A 19,661-nucleotide genomic window follows, 5' to 3' on the forward strand; every position below is an offset into this window, starting at 1 on the left:
TTTTCATAATTAATTTACAGATCACATGCTCGAGAATAATTTCTCAACTTCATTTATCTATCTTTATTCCACCTTATCCCAGAAAAGATTTTAAATGGCTAATAGTTTCTCAGTATATTCCTATACTCCAAAGACACCTTTTAGTTACCATTAAATTACGGGGGTATGGAATCTCTTCCTGCTCAAAAGTTTTTTGTTACTTGACATTTTCTTACTTACTTTTGTAGTTAACACTTGCAGTCAGTAGTATTTGAATATACTGTTACATACAATATAATTTTCAGAGGTAAACGTATCAAATACATGCCTAAAAGTTTACTGATATGCTCTCACATTTGAAACCCTAATTTCCTTCTTTAAACTTGAAACTTTTTTTTTTTTTAACATTTTATTTATCTATTCATTAGAGACACACAGAGAGACAGAAACACAGGCAGAGGGTGAAGCAGGCTCCTCACAGGGAGCTGGATACGGGACTCAATCCCAGACCCTGGGATCATGCCTGAGCCAAAGGCAGACACTCAACTGCTGAGCCACCCAGGCATTCCTAAACTTGAAACTCATAGTAACTTAAATACGTCATATATTAATAACATGTAAGACTGTTAAGGATTTACAGATAAATGAGACATGGTCTCTTCCTTCAAAAAGCTCAGACTATAATGAAAACAGGAGAAATGTACACAAGTGACAAAAATTCATTTGAGATAAATTGTGCTTGAAAAGCACAAAAGTGACTGAATCTAGCACACAGCAGATACTCGAGAAATTTTTGTTGGAATAATGAAATGAAAGAGTCAGATTCATCTCCTTGAAGGTCAGAACATTTGGACTGTATTAAATCTTAAAGAACAGGTAGATAAATAGATCAGTATTGGGCAAAGATTACTTCAGGAAGAGAAAACCATTTACAGATAAAAATGGTATAGGGGGACTCTCTGAGTTTATTGGGTATAAAGTATCAGTTTCATAAGATGAGAAGGTTCTGAAGATGCATGACAATGTGAATATACTTAATACTACTGAAGCATATACACTTAAAAGTAGTTTAGAGGCTACTTTCTGTGTTATGTAAATTTTACCACAATTTTTTTAAATTGTAAGAAATTAAGTATAGGGCCAATTAAACAAACTTCAAGGTAATTCAATATGACTAGAGCATGGGTATTTAGAGGGGTAAGGGGGAAGTCAACTAGAAAAAAATAAAATAAATCTGAAGCTACTGTTGGAAAGCCCTGTCAAAGGAACCACATAACAAGAGGATGGTGTTCAGCTGCTCAGACTATCCACATATCAAAGAGACACCTTCAGAGATTTATAATCACTAAAATGAAGTGATTATTTTAGCAAACTAATTGTGGAAGAAATATGTGTATTGGACCAGAGAGCAGAAACATAAACTGCCGGACAGAAGACCAACCAGAAGGCTACCTACATAATCCGGCTCTAAATTACATACTGGCTGTAAAAATGGAAGAAGGGGGGGGTGAGTGCAGAGAAGGTGAATCAAATGGGAAATGAGAAGACTGGACTTTTATAATTAGTAAATCACTGATTACTTTCAGGAGAGTGAGGAAGTGGGAAAACAGATTACAGGATGAGTATAAAGTGGAAACATATAAACTCCTCCTGCTTGAGAAGTTTGGCAGTAAAAAGAATAGGAAACGGATAGTCAGGGGAAGCAAAATAAGGGAGAAATGATTTGGTTTTTGTGTTGTAAGGCATACTGTGCTTTGTTCTACTTTTAGAACTGGAAGAAATGGAATGTGAGGGGAAGAGATATATGCCACTTCTAGGCCTGGCCCATAAAAATTTCCTATGTGATCCCTTGTGCTCATTCTTCCCCTGCCTGCCAGCTGCATGTCAACACAAAGAATGAAACCGTGGTAACCACTTACTGAAGATACTAGGGCCTCCATCAGTGGTGGAGCAGGGCCCCCTGACCAGGACTGGATTTACACAGGTGATAAGTAAATAAACAAACTTCTATTGTGTAGAGCCATTGAGATGAAAGAAAGGAAAGAAAGGGAAGATAGGGAAAGGGAACAGAGAAGGAAAGGGAAAGGGGAAGGAAAGGGAAGAAAAGGGAAGGAAAGGAAAGGAGGAATGAGCAGGGTAGCAGCAAGGGCCAAGAAGATAAAAACTCAGGAAAAAGGATGAGAAGAAAGATGCAGTCATACAGCTGTCATGGTTATTTTGGAAACAAATCAGAAGTACCCTTATAAAGACACTTATAAAGCTGTGCCAAGGTGAATTTAAGCAGGAAAATATTTATACAACCATTAACCTGAGAGCAGTTTCTGAAATATTATCTTCTATGATACTTTCTCCATTTTCCTAAATTACAAAAACATCTTCTATATTCAAAAATCATTTTAAATTAACTGTTTGAGACACTTTAAAAGGTCCTAATTTTCCCATTCAACTTATACTCAGAAATATACATGAATCACTTGGCATTCTATCAAATTAAGGTGTTGAGAAAAGCAACAGAACTCAATTAGACTCTGAGGAAAAGTGAAGAAAGTACATGATGAACATCAAAGGTTTCCTTTTAAGACTCTTTCACTTTCCTTTCTTCACTAAAACATGGCTCCTGGAGAATATGGTAAATTTGCTTATAAAACCATATTGGCATTACTTGATATAGAGATTCAACTTAACATTAACATGACTTCCTTTAGTGAGACATCTCCTTTCCTGTACCTGTTGGGACTCCAAGGTATGGTTGGAGTCATAGTGGTGTCTGGAAACAAAACCCCATTGTCCTTGATCCTGTCTAGCGCATAATGCATTTCACAGAGGGGTAATCGATTTAACTGAAACTGAAGTTCAACCTGAAACACAAAATAAACATTTTTTTAAAAAATGTATGAACACAAACATCAATGCTTGCAGCTTGCTTGAAGATTTTGTGGAGATAACCTTTTTGGGAAGCCAAGTTTAGAGATTCTTTTAAGTGCAATCCTATTTTAATAAGAATTATTATGGCTAATTTTGCTTTGTTTACTTAAGGCATTGAGAAAAGCAACAGAACAGTGTCAGGCATTGCAATATGCACTTTACATAAATTATCTCATTTACTAGTACCAATGCTGTATATATCATTAATAACCCCATTTTACATCTAAAGAAAATGAAGTACTTGTGAATCACTTAATATCTAAATAAAGGTTATCTGATTCCTCCATATTGCTATGAATAATATACTTGATGAAATTAGTAGAACATCGTGAAATATCATCTCTCAAGTGATAAAAACCAGGCCTAGGACACATTGGCTTTCCAGTTACATATGGCAGAGGAGAACTATAAATAGAGAACACAGGCAGACACAACCTCAGATGAGAATTGTCCTGGTTGTGGCTTAGTTTCCTTTAATCTGTTCATTTACTGATTTAAAATTCTAATCAGAAAGTTTGGCCTCGTGTAAGACTGAAACCTTGTAGATGTCAATTATCAAACTGGTTTTCTCTGACAGTGGAGTCTAATTCTCCACCCACCACCATAACAGTTCAAAGTCAACGGCACTTCAGGTTATGGCAGAAGATGGAAAGCCAAACCAGAAGAATTTTATCAGCTAACAAGAATACTATAGACAACCATAATTAAGTTTTCTCACTTCAAAACACACCTGTATGTCATAATCAGGCCGAAGATTAAGTTCCTCACAGCATTCCCTGGATATCCTTAAAAATATATATTCTTTTGTTTTTTCTTCAATAGTAGCTTCATAAACCTTCTCTTTGGTTCCCTGGGTCTGTACTAACTTCTCTTTAGGGACTGGTAATAAATAAACAGCATTGACTTTGGTCATCACCAGCCGTCCAGCCAAAGTATCTTCAGAAAGTGTTTCAGTAAGCTTAAAGCGACCAAAAAGTTGTCCATTCTGAGCATACTTTGCACCTCCAGAAACTCCAGTGAGCATGAAACTTGCTAGAATCTGCAACTGCACTTTAAGGTTGAACCTAAATTAGAAGTAGAAAATGAGTTTGAATGTTTTACATCAAAAACATAAAAAAAAAAATAGATTAGAACAAAATAAATCTAAACATGCAAAAAACTAAAACTTCATCGTCAATTCTGCTCTATCACACTATAAACCATATACTACCTTTCTGCCTTTAATTTAAGCTGGAAACAACCAAACTTTTTTTAAGTGAATAAATTCTCACCCAAGCTATAAAGATACATACTTAGTTGAACTGAAGAAAACATTTTTAAAACCTAAACACTTAAAATAAAGCTAAGTATGATATTTTGATAAAATAAAATATTATTGCATGTTTAATACAAAAGTCTGCTTGAACACACCATGGGATCATTAAAACTAAAATCCGGGACACCTGGGTGGCTCAGTGATTGTCTGCCTTCAGCTCAGGGCGTGATCCCGGAGTACCGGGATTGTGTCCCACATTGGGCTCCTTGCATGTAACCTGCTTCTCCCTCTGCCTATGTCTCTGCCTCTCTCTCTCTCTGTCTCTCATAAATAAGTAAATAAAATCTTAAAAGAAAAAAAAAAAAAAAACTTTAAAATCCCCTAAAGCCAGAAGGTAAGGCAGTGTTGAAACTACAACCCTTCATTTTCTTTTTTTTTTACAAACCTTCATTAAACTGAGACTTTTCAAGTATATCTTACCAAAAGATTCAAACTGTGAAATTTTTCTTTCAATACTGTTAACAAATAATATCCAGAATAAACTTTTGTTAGTGACTACCCTGAGACAGATCTCATGCAGGAATTACTGGAAGAGAAGTTAAGAGCTAACTTGTCAGGAAATGGCTGGCACACTCACAGGCAGTGAGTGTGAGAGAATGTGTGTCAAGCAAGTATGGAAAATCAAGATCTACATGGTCAAGAAGTAGGAGGTGGAAGAAAGATTTAAAGTAACAGACACCTTTCTCCTTTGCCATTCTGAAATGATGCTGTAAGAAAAGACAAAGCGGTAAAAGAGGAAAGGGAACATCTACTTTTTCTTCAGAAGATTTAAAAGTATGTGAATGAAAAAAATTAAGTTGTTTTAAAATCTATACATCCATTTATGGAAAAGGCTACTTTTTAATGGTACTACTGGTCTGGTTTCAAATCTTCTTTTGTATACATGATGCTAAGAATATCTTACAAATTCTTAAGGAAAAAAAACTTTTTTAAACCTTGTAAACTTTCTTAATATTAACATCTGCTTACAATATTAGGAAAACAAATCTAATTAAAAACACCATATCAAGGGGCACCTGGGTTGCTCAGTCAGTGAAGGTCGCTCAGTCAGTTAAATGTCTGCCTATGGCTCAGGTCATGATCCTGGGACTGAACCCCACATGAGGTTCCCTGTTGAGCAAGAAATCTGCTTCTCCTTCCCCTTTGCACCTCCTCCTACTCTCATTCTCAGTCTCTCTCTCGAATAAATAAAATCATATTAAAATGTTAATTAATATGTCTATTTACATACTTTAAATTATCAAAGTAAAAAAAAAATAAAGTCAGAAAAGTACAAGGATACAGAAACACTGTTACAGAACTCTTTAAGGAAAATAACTGAATAGCTATTCATGCATGCAATATACAAGAGTTTACAAGTTCCATTAGCAACCTTAAAAATAGAACATGTAAGACTTCAAAAACATGTATAAATACATACTAAAGTTAATATTTAGTAAGGAGGCTCAAATGGGGATTAAATGAATACCAGCAGAATTTGCATATGTGTGGAATTATTAAAAATCACAGTATATTTTTCTCATTCTCGTATTTCATAGATCCAAACTAGTTTGTATCTTACCAGTTACATTTGACTCTTTAAAGACTGGAATGTGCACTAAATTCACATTTGAAGAAATCAGTCTTAAAATGAAAATAAAAGTATATTATACTCCCCAGTTTACATATATTATACTCCCCAATTTACATATAATCTATGTTCACCTGCTTTTTTGTTTGTAATAAAATATATGCTTTTAAAAAGAACAGGAACCTATGGCTGTATTTTCAAATACAGTTAAAAATTTTTTTTTAAGATTGTATTTATTTATTCATGAGGGAGACAGAGAGAAGAGAGGCAGAGACACAGGCAGAGGGAGAAGCAGGCTCCCTGCAAGGAGCCTGATGTGGTACTCAATCCCAGGATCCTGGGATCACAACCTGAGCCAAAAGCACTCAGCCACTGAGCCACCCCAGTACCTCAAACACAGTTAAATTTTTACATTCCTTTTACTCCACATACACACATGAGATTTAGGGTCATTAAAAGTTTTCTGAGCTAAAAGAAATTTCTTATAACGCATTCTTAATTTAGAAATAGTCTCTTTGTTGCTTAAGGTGATACACAGTATTGTCTTGTTTTGTTTTTAAACTTTGTAATCACTTTGCGCTTTCTTTTCTACTGACTTCCAGAAAGTCATACTCTCCTACTTTTTGTCTTACCTTTCTAGCAGCTCCTCCATATTCCACCCAAGCACTGGCCACCAGCTCAAAGTCTACCCTGCCCTCTTCTTGCTCTGTAGATTCTCATCAAGGGAGGTCACCCTCTCTCCTAGATCTCTCAGCTCAGGGCTGTTAACCCAACTGTCAAGCAGACACCTTCACTTATATGCTCTTCAAACTCAGTACAAGCAAAACACAATCTGCATCCAACATCCCCTCCTGTCACCCCAAACCAGTCTTTCCACGTATGACACATTTTGGACAATAGCACTCTCAGCAACCTAGGTGTCCAAGACAGAAACCAGGTTACCCTGGACCTTTTGTCTGTCACCATCCTTCAATCCCCCATCATAATTTCACCAAGCTGTTGGTTCCTCTTCCTACTAATTTATCTTCATCTTAATGTTTTGAACTTAGATAACTATAACAAACTCCTAACATGATTGGTTTCAAATCTATACTCCAAACCACCACCACAGGATCTTTGCAAACTCGAAATCTGATGATAAGTAGCTTTATCTAGCTCTAAGGGTAAGGTTTAACCAACTTTCTCTCTCACCATCCTATCCAACTCCATACACGAGCCCTCCATTACAGCTAGGATGACCAACTTGCAATTTCCTCCAAAATTCCATGCTCTTATTCTCATGTCCCGTTCTTTCCAACTAATGTATTTGTCCTATTTCTTCATCTGACAATTTTACCTGGGTTTTGTTGTTGTTGTTGTTTTTAATTCAGCTTAAAGGAACACCTAGGTGGCTCAATTGGTTGAGGGTCCAACTCTTGGCTTCGATTCAGGTCATGAACTCAGGGCGGGGGCAAGGCAGAGCTCCACAATAGGCTCTGTGTTCAGCAGGAAGGCCACTTGAGATTCTCTCCCTATGCCTGTCCCTTAACTTGTGTGCATGCACACACTCTCTCATGCTCTACTTAAAACAAATAAAATATTTAAAAATAAATAAATAAAAATTCAGCTTAAACACCATCTGGTTCCCAAAAGCAGACTTGATTCCCTCCTTGACTTCACTTCTCCTTCTCCCCACTAATGTGGGGTAGATGTCCTCCTATGGGGCTTTTGTGCATTCCTATTGCAGTGTTAATTACATTGTATTGTAACTCTGTATTTATAGGTCTGTCTCCCCTACTGGATAACAAACTTTTTTCTAAGTTTTTATTTTAATTCCAGTTGGTTAACATACAGAGTTATACATCAGTTTCATGGATTGCAAACTTTTGAAGAAGAAGGAAATATAACATTTTTGTCTTAGAATCAGTAGTGGCTAATCTGAACCTAACATTTTATATACTCAATAAATTTTGTTCATTGAACTAATTTTACATTTTTGTAATAATCTGATTTTTTCCAGGCAACATATTTCCATTTCAACTACTTTATATTATTCCCTAACAAACTCTAGAAATTGCATATTTCCTCAACTAAGGCAATATATTAAAATTTTATTATTACATCCATTTTAGAAGCTACCATTCCAAAACACCTGATGACAACTAGGAAATCATGAAAAATTCACCTCACTCTTAAAGTAACAAGAGAATCCTCTTATGACATTTAGTTGTGCCTTGGAACAAAACTCTTGAGGTAGAGGCACTAGAAAATAAAAGTATTAAGAAATACAGCTTTCCGCCAGAAGATTCCTCATCTGTTCAAGATACAGACCTAACAGGCATCATAGACTTTCCAATAGAAGTTACAGATAGTAGAATATTTAATTTTCTAAAATATTAATAGCCTAAAACTAAATTACATTAGCAAGATTTCTTAAATATTTAGAACATGTAAAGTTTTATGATTTAATAACTCAGAAATACCTAGACTACAAAATATATCCTACAATTAACAGATTATTTCTTAATAAAAAGAAAAACCATCTTTCCATTATTGCTTGTCACATTTTGAAATCAGCCTTAAAGCTTATGTAATTCCTAACCTTTTGGGAAATGGAATAGCAGCCAAGTAAATTTTGACCAATTTAATATCATACTTGGCTAAAAGAAATATAGCTCTATCAATCTTGGCATAGTTATATCTCTTGAGTGTAACTTTAAAAGAATTTCAAAGCTATATAGAGAATTTCACTTTATACAATTTCTGACTAAATGAATGATAACAAAAATCAACCAAGGTAATAAGCCAATATCTGGGTTTATTGAGGCAGAGCAACAGAACTGAGGCATACCCAACAGAGGCCTCACCTCACCCATCTTAATGATGAAATGTGCATCCACATACCAGGCCTGTCATGCCAGCTGTCAACAATGAGAAGCCACAACAACCTGATTAGGCATGCCACTGTGTCCATACACAGTTTAATGGACACAACAGCTTCAGCCAAAGTCAATTTCTTTTGAAAATGTGCATCTAAGAATCAAATAGATTTCACTTCAAGGTAGAATCATAATTGAATGCTTATCAACATGTAACTGAAGACAAGAGAAATACTTTTCTTTTAATCTTGAAAGAACTCAGAAGCATTTTCTAAAACTTACATGAAATGCAGTATTATCCTTACCACCTCCACAGATCTCACACTAAAATTTAATATAAAAAGAAATCTTAATTTCTGGACTGCTTTGAAAATCATCCCTTTGCTTAAAGTAAAAAAATAAAGAGATAAAACTGATTACTACATCCAAACTCAAGCCAAAATATATTTTGTCTAATCTTAAGAACTTCATTCAATCCCATTTTCTTTTTTTTTTTTTTTAATTTTTTTTTATTTATTTATGATAGTCACACAGAGAGAGAGAGAGAGGCAGAGACACAGGCAGAGGGAGAAGCAGGCTCCATGCACCGGGAGCCCGACGTGGGATTCGATCCTGGGTCTCCAGGATCGCGCCCTGGGCCAAAGGCAGGCGCCAAACCGCTGCGCCACCCAGGGATCCCCTCAATCCCATTTTCAAGGAAGGCATGCTAAGGTGACCATGTAAAAATATAATCCAAACCTTACAATTACAAATGCAAGAAATCAGGGGCGCCTGGGTAGTTCAATCGATTAAGCATCTGCCTTCAGCTCAGGTCATGATCCCAGGGTCCTAGAATGGAGCCCCACATCAGGCTCTCTGCTCAGCAGGGAGTCTGCTTCTTCCCCCCCCCCCCATGTTTATGTACACTCTCTCTGAAATAAATAAAATATTTTAAAAAATAAAATAAAATGCAAGAAATCAGTATAAATTCCCTTGATACCACTTTCAAGATTAGCAATATTCTGTTTAAATTGTCAAAGTTCACAACTGACCAATACATTCTCTTGATCTTAGGAAATTATCACTCATGGGAAAGTCTGACTAAATCTCAAAGAGGCACATTCCTGCGCATACGGAATACATTTTACTGTCAATACACACGCATCTAGGTCATTTGAGGGAGGAGTCCATTTACCCATACCATTGTCCTCCGGCTTTAAATTGAGTCTCAATCCGGAACAAAACATTCTTCACCATTCTAATGGTGACTTGGGTTTGCTTTGATGACTGGTAGTGACTGAACAGACAAGTAAAATGACCCAATCAGACATACTAGAGCATGACCCAAAGACCAAATCCAAACTTCAGCCTGTTTTTGTATATCCTTAACTAACAAGACAAAGACAAAACAAAGAAGCTATGCAACAAAGACTGTAACAAGTCCACAAAGCCTTTAATAGTTTCTAGTCAGCCCTTTATAGGAAAAGTTTGCTGATTCCTACACTACAGCATAGTTTAGTAGCTACATACAGACCCTCTCAAATCCATTTTAAAAATATATTTCATGTTATTTTTAAAGAATTAACAATCAAATATGAAATAAATTCAAGGCAACATTAAAATATATACAAATAATAAGTTTAAAGGGGAAAGGAAAAAACAAAAAATAAAAAGTTTTTAAGTAGTATATAAAACTCTGTAAAAGATTTTTGAAAATCCTTTATGTCTGTCATTTGTCCCTTGTCCATGTGCTTACAGACACCCTCTGAGAATTCCATTTAATTACTGAGGATCTGCTGCTTTGTATGTGCACCAACTCTATGCTGTACTTCACAGAATTTTACAAGTCAATTTCAGAAGTGTAATTTACCAGCATTCACATCCAGGGTTACCTTTGGATGAGAGAATCACTGATAACTTCCAGAATTCTCTGACGCGGTAACTGTCTACTTGTCACATCAGACGTTTAGCAATATTCTCTTTTCTGTCTTTAAGATTCTTCAAAGTCTTGTGTGGTTAGCATATATAACACATAAAAAGTGATCCTAGAGATTTATATTCAATTTGTAAACATCCCTATTTGAGCCAATAATTATTTTAAAGATCAAAAAAAAAGAAAGCTTAGATGTTCCTACTATACGCTCTCTTACTACAATCTTTCTTTTCATCTCTAAGGGCAATTTTACATCTGGATCATCAAGTGCTGCAACTGATAATGTTCTAACTGCCTTTCTATTTCTTTGTTTGCTTTTTCATATTTTAATTGTAATACGTGGTCATTGTACAACACATCAAAAAAAGAGAAAACCACATTAAAACATAAAAATCACTCATAATTTCACCAACTAGAACTTGTAATGCTGTAACTCTAATATTTTTATTTTTATTGTTATTGTTTTCTAATATTTTTATATACAAATATATTCACATGTGCATGTACATACAAAATTAGAATTATACCAGATACTTTCATGACTAGCATATTTTCCTCTTTATATGGTACCATCAGTATCTTTACTGTTCTGAAAAGTCTTCAAGAACATAATTTCAATACAATAGTCCACCTTATCTGCATGGGATATGATCCAAGACTCCCAGCAACTGCACCATGGATAGTACCAAACCTCATTATATAATATTTTTTCCTAATCATACATACCTTTAATGAAGTTTTATTATTATGCACAATAAGAAATTAACAACAATAACTTAAAATAATTAAAACAATATACTGTAAAAAAAAAAACCTATGTGAATGTAGGGCGTCTCTCTCTCTCTCAAAATATCTTAGTGTAGTACCCACACTTTCTTGTGATGATATGAAATGATAAAATACCTGGGTGATAAGATGAAGTGAGGTAAACGACATAAGCATAGTGACGTAGCATTAAGCTATTATCACTGATGATAGATCTCAAGAAGGATCATCTGCTTCTAGATCACAGTTGATATCAGCTAACTGAAACCAGGGAAAATGAAATCATGGATAAGGGGGAACAACTGTAGTTACGGAACATCAGATTATATGGCTATATCATAATTTACTAATTCTTCACTGTTCTATGAAAGATAAAATTTGTTTACAGGCATCTTTAACTTCACCTCTGATTAGTTCTTCAAGATTGATTCCTCCTAAGTAGAATTACTATATCAAAAGGGTCAAAACTTCTGAATACCTTTAATACAAACTAGCAAATAACCCTCCTCCAAAAATATACAAACTTAGTTTGTCACCAGTGTTCATTTCATGCTGCAGGTATTTTCAAGTCCCTCTTATATGGGTTTTTTTAAGATTTTATTTATTTGAAAAAGAGACAGAGAAGGAGGAAGGGTAGAGGGAGAGGGGGAGAGAGGGAAGGAGGAGGGAAAGAAAGGAAGGGAGAGAAACAGAGAACTCAGTGTCCATATTTAGCACAGGGCCTGATACAGAGCCTGACGCAGGGCTTGACCCAATGACCCTGAGAACTCCATCTGAGCCAAACCAAGAGTAAAAGCTCAACTCACTGAGCCACCTAGGTGCCCCTTATATGGCCTTTAAGAAGCCTCTGCAAGGTGCTCTTGGAGTGAACTTTTTATCTATTTAATTTTTTTTTAAGATTTTATTATTTATTTGATAGAGAGAGAGAGAACACAAGCAGGTGGAGAGGCAGGCAAAAAGAAAGAGAGAAGCAGGCTCCCCACAACAAGAAGCCCGATGGAGGGCTAGAACTAGGCCCCCAAAATCATGACCCAAGCCAAAGACAGACACCCAACAGACTAAGCTACCCAGGTGCCCATCCATTTAATTTCTTGATCAGAATCTGACCTTCAGGGACACCTGGGTGGCTCAGCAGTTGAGCACCTGCTGTTGGCTCAGGGTGTAATCCCACGGTCCAGGATCAAGTCCCGTATCAGGCTCCTGGTGGGGAGCCTGTTTCTCCCTCTGCCTGTGTCTCTGCCTCTCTCTATGCGTCTCTCATAAATGAATGAATGAATGAATGAATGAATGAATGAATGAATGAATGAATAAATAAATGTAAAAAAAAAAAGAACCTGACCTCTATAATTTTGTAGGGCTACAGTAATCATTCTTTTATCTGTTCAAATTTCCTTTTATTTTTTTTTAAAGATTTTATTTATTTATTTATTCATGATAGACATAGAGAAAGAGAGGCAGAGACGCAGGCAGAGGGAGAAGCAGGCTCCATACCGGGAGCCCGACGTGGGACTCAATCCCAGGACCCCAGGATCGCACCCCGGGCCAAAGGCAGGCACTAAACCACTGAGCCCCCAGAGATCCCCAATTTCCTTTTATTTTTAAGAGAGGGAGAGAGCCTGAGAGTTGGGCGGGGGGATGTGGTGGGCGGGGAAGGGGGGTGCGGACGTGGGACAGAGAGGGAGAGAAAGAGAATCTCCACCAACTCCATGCCCAGCAAGGAGCCTGATGGGGGGGTCGATCTCATGACCCTGAGATCATAACCTGAGCCAAAATTAAGGGTCCAACAGTTAACCCACTGAATCACTCAGGGGCCTCAAATTTCCATTTTTAAAAATTCATTTTTAATGTAATAATCCATAAGCTTAATGGTCTTTAGATATAAGTTCTGAGGTAATGTATCTGGAATGATTTTTAAACCTGAACAAACAATATATTTGGTTTTGGGGTTTTTTTTAAAGATTTTTTTTACTTATTTATTCACGAGAGACACACAGAGAGAAGCAGAGACACAGGCAGAGGAAAAGGCAGGCTCCCCGGGAGGAGCCTAATATGGGACTCAATCCCAGATCCCAGGATCACACTCTGAGCCAAAGGCAGATGCTCAATTGCTGAGCCACTCAGGCATCTAAAACCAAATAAAAGTTAATACATAGTATTTTCTGGGACCCCTGGGTGGCTCCAGTGGCTGAGCGCCTGCCTTGGACTCAGAGCATGATCCCGGCACTCCGGGATGGAGTCCCACATCAAGCTCCCTGCGTGGAGCCTGTTTCTCCCTCTTCCTATGTCTTTGCCTCTCTTTCTCTGTGTCTCTCATGAATAAATACATAAAATCTTAAAAAAAAATTTTCTGAGTTTCTATTATAGTACTCCAAAATAGTCTTGTAAGATTCTAGTAAATTTTTAAACACTATTTCATCACAATATTTATGATTTTATCAATGTTTTCTTTACTAAGGAAAAGGAATCTATGACCATGTAAATAACATATATGCATATTAATATGAATATACATGATACAAGCCACTGTCCTTGTTATTTAATAAGTTAACTATTTATTTAGAACCACATATGGACACAATCAATAAAAGTCTTGTAAGAGACCATTAATGACCATAATTCAAAGTGTTAAGAGCAATGAAAAATATATTCTAACTCTGTAAATTTTACAAGCATTTAATTTGAAATTAGATATATTCCAAAAGCTAATCCTATTTAATATTAATTACTTTATTTATTTGAGAGAGAACACGAGAACAGGGGGAAGGGCAGAGAACAGGGGGAGGGGCAGAGGGAAAGGATCTCAATCTCCCCAATGCAGGGCTTGATCTCACAACCCTGAGATCATAACCAGAGCTGAAATCAAGAGTCAGATACTTAACTGAAAAAGTCAGACACTTAACTAACTGCCCCAAACTTTCATTTCTAAGATTACTCTTCCTATAATGACTCAAATAGACTTTTGAATTTACTCTTGATCTTCACTTGTGGCATATGGATAAAATGTAAAATATGTTAAAGCATTTATAAGTGGTTATAAAGGTATTTTACTATTACCAAATAGTTTTCCTGAAGATTTAAACCATTTCATTCTTTTTAGTATTTTATTTATTTTTGAGAAAGAGAGCACAAGCAAGAAGAGAGGCAAAGGGAAGGGGGAAGAGCAGACTTCCCACTAAGCAGGGAGCCCAACAAAGGGCTCCATCCCAAGGACCTGAGATCATGACCTGAGCCAATGGCAGACACTTAATTCACTGCCACCCAGAAGCCCCTAAATTATTTCATTCTTAAAATTATATATTTTTTAAATATTTTATTTATTTATTCATGAAAGACACACACACAGAGAGGCAGAGACACAGGCAGAGGGAGAAGCAGGCTCCATGCAAGGAGCCTGATGTGAGACTCGATCCTGGGACTCCCAGATCACGCCCTGGGCCAAAGGCAGGTGCCAAACTGCTGAGCCACCTAGGGATCCCCCTTAAAATTATATTCTTAAAATATGTGGTCTCTTTCAGCCTTTGTACACTTACTCGGCAAATATTTACTAAGTACTCACTCTGACTACTATTAACAGAAACCTCCAGTACATGTTTACACACCTAGCATGTGGCAGAGTCTTATGGAAATGAACAACAGCTACTGAATAACAGTCTTTACTTCCTGTCTTCTCTTAGGCACACCTCCATTTTAAAAATGAAAGATATCATCAAAAGGGGACGTTTTTCACAACCAAATGTTTCTAAAGTAACTTACTTGCTGACTTCTTTATACTGGGCTATCTCCTCGATATAAAGAAGGTCATGCAGCCGTGACTGATAGTTGGTCTTGGTCAATGATTTGTCTAAAACAGACTGGGTAAACAGCTGGTCAGCAGAAAGAGGAATTTGGTATCTGATAAGAAGGCTCTTCTCCAAATCAGTAGTTTCATTAGGTTCAAAATCTATAATGGTCTTAGAAGAAGAATCCCAACGCTTAGCTGTGGTTACTAGCTGTTGTTTTGCATGCATCAGGTATTCAAGATCTAAATGGAAACAGAAAACACATTTATAAAGGAACACAACATTAAAATTCTCAAATAATACACTCCAACATTTTGGTAGGAGCATTTTATATGCTAGAGCTGGTAATTTTTAAAAACAAAACAATACAAAAACCCATTTGACAAAGAATCTTCCCAATATCAGAAATCTTTTGCCTAGCTTAATAAAATAACATAAATAGGAACCCATGTTAAAAAAAAACACCATTTTTTTTAACATCAGGATAAGAACATAACCAAAATAGTTATTAACATTTTGAAACTACAGATTAACATTTAGAACTTAAATCTCAGTCAAAGGAAATCTGAACTGCAGGAAGAAAATAGGATAAATTCCCCATAAGATAAAATCTATCAGGTAATAATCACTTTTCTCTTCCTGCTACCAATACCCACCCATTATAGAAAGAGAAAATCAGAAAACCGTGAAAGGTTAAGTCTTTTCTTGTGTAGTAAAGCACAGTGAAACTCTCTGAAAGTCAACTTATGACAACAAAAATCTTTTAGAATATTCATGTAAAAACACTGCTAATTCCTCATTAAAATGTGATACGATGTACCATTCAAATGCCATTGCAAAAAATACAGTTTAGCCTCAGTTAGAATATACTGTTAAGTAGGGCACAATGTCAAAATGAATAACTGTTCAAGTTCTGACATCCCTGGGGAAAAAAATGTAGCATAGTACACAGCACAGGGTGAAATATATTATAACATAAATTCTGAGCACTGGGTAGCCTCACTCTATCTGCAGTGCATATTACTTTTCTATTGGGTGAAATATATATTTATTTATAAATATGCAGCTTAATCAAGGAAAATGTTACTTGACTGACTCATTAGGCCGAGATCCAGTTTCAATGTAACATAACTGAAAAGACGGCTTCACAACTTAGGTTAAAATTTTGGGAAGAAGTAGTAAAAAGCTTAAACAGAAATCAGCTGGTCTTCAAAATACAAAAATAAGTTACCCTGTACTATCTTTGCAATCAGAGAATAATGCATAATTGTCATGTACTGCTTAGTGAGAGATTTTATTTACATGTTATATATAAATTACAAACATATAAGCATAGTCATCCAAAAGACATTTCTCAAAACTAGAGAACAGTTTATCCTAATGTCTTATTAAAGATTCAAATGTAATTGCTTCTCAGCCTTCTGGCTAAGATCAAGTATAAAGATTCAAATGTAAAGGACCTGATTTCTTGCCTTACTCCTTGAAAAGGTATTTCTACATGCCAGTTTTATTATTTCTCAAATGGTAAAATAAATACAACTATCATCATCAAGTTTTAAGGATGGCCTGCAATCTGTCAATACTCTGGATGAGATGAGGATGATTTGTTTTTGCAATAGCCTCAGAAGTAGAAGTTTCATAAAGTAAACTAACCACATTTTCTTCCTAAATCATCCTAAAGTTGGGCTCTGCCTTTTGATTCATTAAATCATAGCTACAAAAAACATTTAAATTACACAAATGCCAACATTCCTAAAACAGATGATACTATCACTAAAAATCAGATGATAATCATTATAAAATAACAAGGATGTACATAATTTTTTTCCTCAATTCAAAAGTGAAGAGAAGCAGCAATAGTATAGTGATAAATCAATAACCAGCCCTTAAAAAAAAAAAAAAACCACTAAACTCTACATACTATCAAAGATAATAATATGTAATAAAAGGATGTCTATTCTTTGGAGGTAGGACCATTATATTTCATAATTTTATTTTAAATAAGAAACTGAATTAGACTATGCCTTGATCAATATTATCTTCACATTCTTCAAAAACTCAGTAATTATTCTTAACTGATGTTTAAGTAACTAGGATAATAAGAAACCTAAAACAATAGAGCATTCTTTTTAAAAAAATTTTTATATCATCTATTTAATATGCAAAGCAAATTATACAGAAAGTATACTACTCTGGGCTACAAGTATTCAGGCTTTCTGGGAAAAGTGGCATAAGAAACAGTATTTATTTTTCTCGTCTTATCTATACAGTGCCATGACTCCCACTGTGATTTTATGAAATTATTAAAAATAATGTTTTCAGCAGGTAGCACAATTTCAAAACAATTTAACATTTAACAATGTTGGGATCCCTGGGAGGCTCAGTGGTTTGGCGCCTGCCTTCAGCCCAGGGCATGATCCTGGAGTCCCAGGATCCCTGCATGGAGCCTGCTTCTCCCTCTGCCTGTGTCTCTGCTTTTCTCTGTGTGTGTGTGTCTCTCATGAATAAATAAATAAAATCTTTATAAAAATTTAACAATGTTAAAATTTATTTCATTTATTTTTCTAATGACTATAAACATACTACAGGAGAGGAGAGAGTTGGAGGAACGGAAAAAAGAATCCTGAAAAACAACCATGTGTGCCAACATCAAAAAGTCTGCAAATTACTCATCTCAGTGATTAGCTCAGACATCAAAAATGAACTGTGGGCAGTGACTACAAAAGACATATTTTGCCAAAACTACTTCTCTTCCCCTACTTCATCTAAACTTTTTTTTTTTAAGTTTTTTTTTATTTATTTATGATAGTCATCATCAGTGAGAGAGAGAGAGAGAGAGAGGCAGAGACATAGGCAGAGGAAGAAGCAGGCTCCATGCAGCGGGAGCCCGACGTGGGATTCGATCCCGGGTCTCCAGGATCGCGCCCTGGGCCAAAGGCAGGCACCAAACCACTGCGCCACCCAGGGATCCCTACTTCATCTAAACTTGAAGCAAGCTTCTGCCTCCAATTCTCTCACTTATAAGAAGCTTATTTAGACTATTCAAATACCCACCTAACTTACAGTGCTTAAAGGTCATTAGGTCTTGAGAGTTCCTATTCAAAGATTTTTTTCTTAAAAGATTTATTTATTTATTTATTTATTTGAAAGAGAGAGGAGGGTGGGGAAGGGGCCAAAGGAGAGGGGGAAAGAGAATCTCAAGTAAACAACGCACACAGAGCCCAATGTAGGACTCATTCCATGACCCTAAGATCACGACCTGAGCTGAAATCAAGAGTTGGGACTTGGACACTTACTGAGCCACCCAGTTGCCCCTTAAGAGTCCCTGCTCAAATAGAGGAGGGAGAAGAGGATCCCCATGTGGAACATGACTACTCCTGGGCCTCATTTCAGCCCCAAGTACAGCCACAGTACCAGCTGCTAACATCTAAACCACACATACAGGAAGCCTGGGTAGCTCAGCGGTTGAGCATCTAACTTCAGCCCAGGGTGTGATCACGGTCCCAGGATCAAGTCCTACACTTGGCTCCCAATATGGAGCCTGCTTATGTCTCTGTCTCTTCCTCTCTCTCTCTCTATCTCTGCCTCTCATGAATAAAGTCTTAAAAATTTTTTTAAAAAATAAACCACACATACATGCTGCTCAGGACAGCTGAGCCAGTTCATCCTTGGTAAGCATTTTTCTTCAACCTAGATTAGGCTAAAATGAAAAATACTCTGCCAAGATGAAAAGTGAACAGGTTAAGGATCAATACTCATAAAACCATACAAGGAGAGCTGACTTATTAACCCACTCCCACTCCTACAATAATAAATCTCAAAGCAAATCTAACAGAAATTATAAACCTGTAGGATTTGTTACCCTGAGATGTGGCAGGCAGGAGCCATAAACATATTTTAAGAGAAATTCAGAAGAAAAAATTAAAGATAATTAGCATATACCTAATTTTTTGAAGATAACATAAGGGAAGAGCTGCTACTGCCACAAACAGAATTCAAGGATGGAGTAACTAGTCAGACACAAGACATGCATCCCAACTTCCCTGGCCCCACTGACTGAGATAGGAGTGCCCTCCTTGTTCAACCACATAGTTACTATTCTAATGAAGCAAAGAGTTTTATCTTGAAGAATATGATATAGCAGATCTGAAAATTATCCTTAACAGAACTGAGAGTAGATAAGAAAAAGTACAGGTCTAGTACAAGGGTGGATGTAGAAGAAGCATGCAATAAACAAATGCATGCTAAATATGGAATATATTAAAAACAGCTCTAATGGGGATCCCTGGGTGGCTCAGCGGTTTAGCACCTGCCTTTGGCCCAGGGCGCGATCCTGGAGTCCCAGGATCGAGTCCCACATCGGGCTCCCGGCATGGAGCCTGCTTCTCCCTCCTCCTATGTCTCTGCCTCTCTCTCTCTCTCTCTATCATTCATTCATTCATTCATGAATGAATGAATGAATGAATAAATAAATAAATCTTAAGGAAAAAAACAGCTCTATTTATCTGGAAGTTAAAGAGAATGAGATGAATTGATTCTCAATTCCAAAATCAGAGGT

The 19,661-nt window shown here is 36.4% G+C and overlaps 1 protein-coding gene across 5 annotated transcripts in view; it reads right to left on the reverse strand.

Annotated features, from left to right (window-relative positions):
- HELZ (helicase with zinc finger) overlaps positions 1 to 19,661 on the reverse strand; it is a 166,032-nt gene that overhangs the window by 80,994 nt on the left and 65,377 nt on the right. For all 5 annotated transcript variants that reach the window (XM_025436755.3, XM_025436751.3, XM_025436752.3 and 2 more), the window contains 3 exons: positions 15,078 to 15,345; positions 3,635 to 3,968; positions 2,707 to 2,837 (listed from right to left, as the gene is read on the reverse strand). In XM_025436755.3, coding sequence (XP_025292540.1) covers positions 2,707 to 2,837; positions 3,635 to 3,968; positions 15,078 to 15,345 — 733 coding nt within the window. The remainder of the gene's footprint in view (positions 1 to 2,706; positions 2,838 to 3,634; positions 3,969 to 15,077; positions 15,346 to 19,661) is intronic.

The sequence above is a fragment of the Canis lupus genome, chromosome 9 (genome assembly GCF_003254725.2).
Source record: "Canis lupus dingo isolate Sandy chromosome 9, ASM325472v2, whole genome shotgun sequence".
Taxonomy (NCBI): domain Eukaryota; kingdom Metazoa; phylum Chordata; class Mammalia; order Carnivora; family Canidae; genus Canis; species Canis lupus.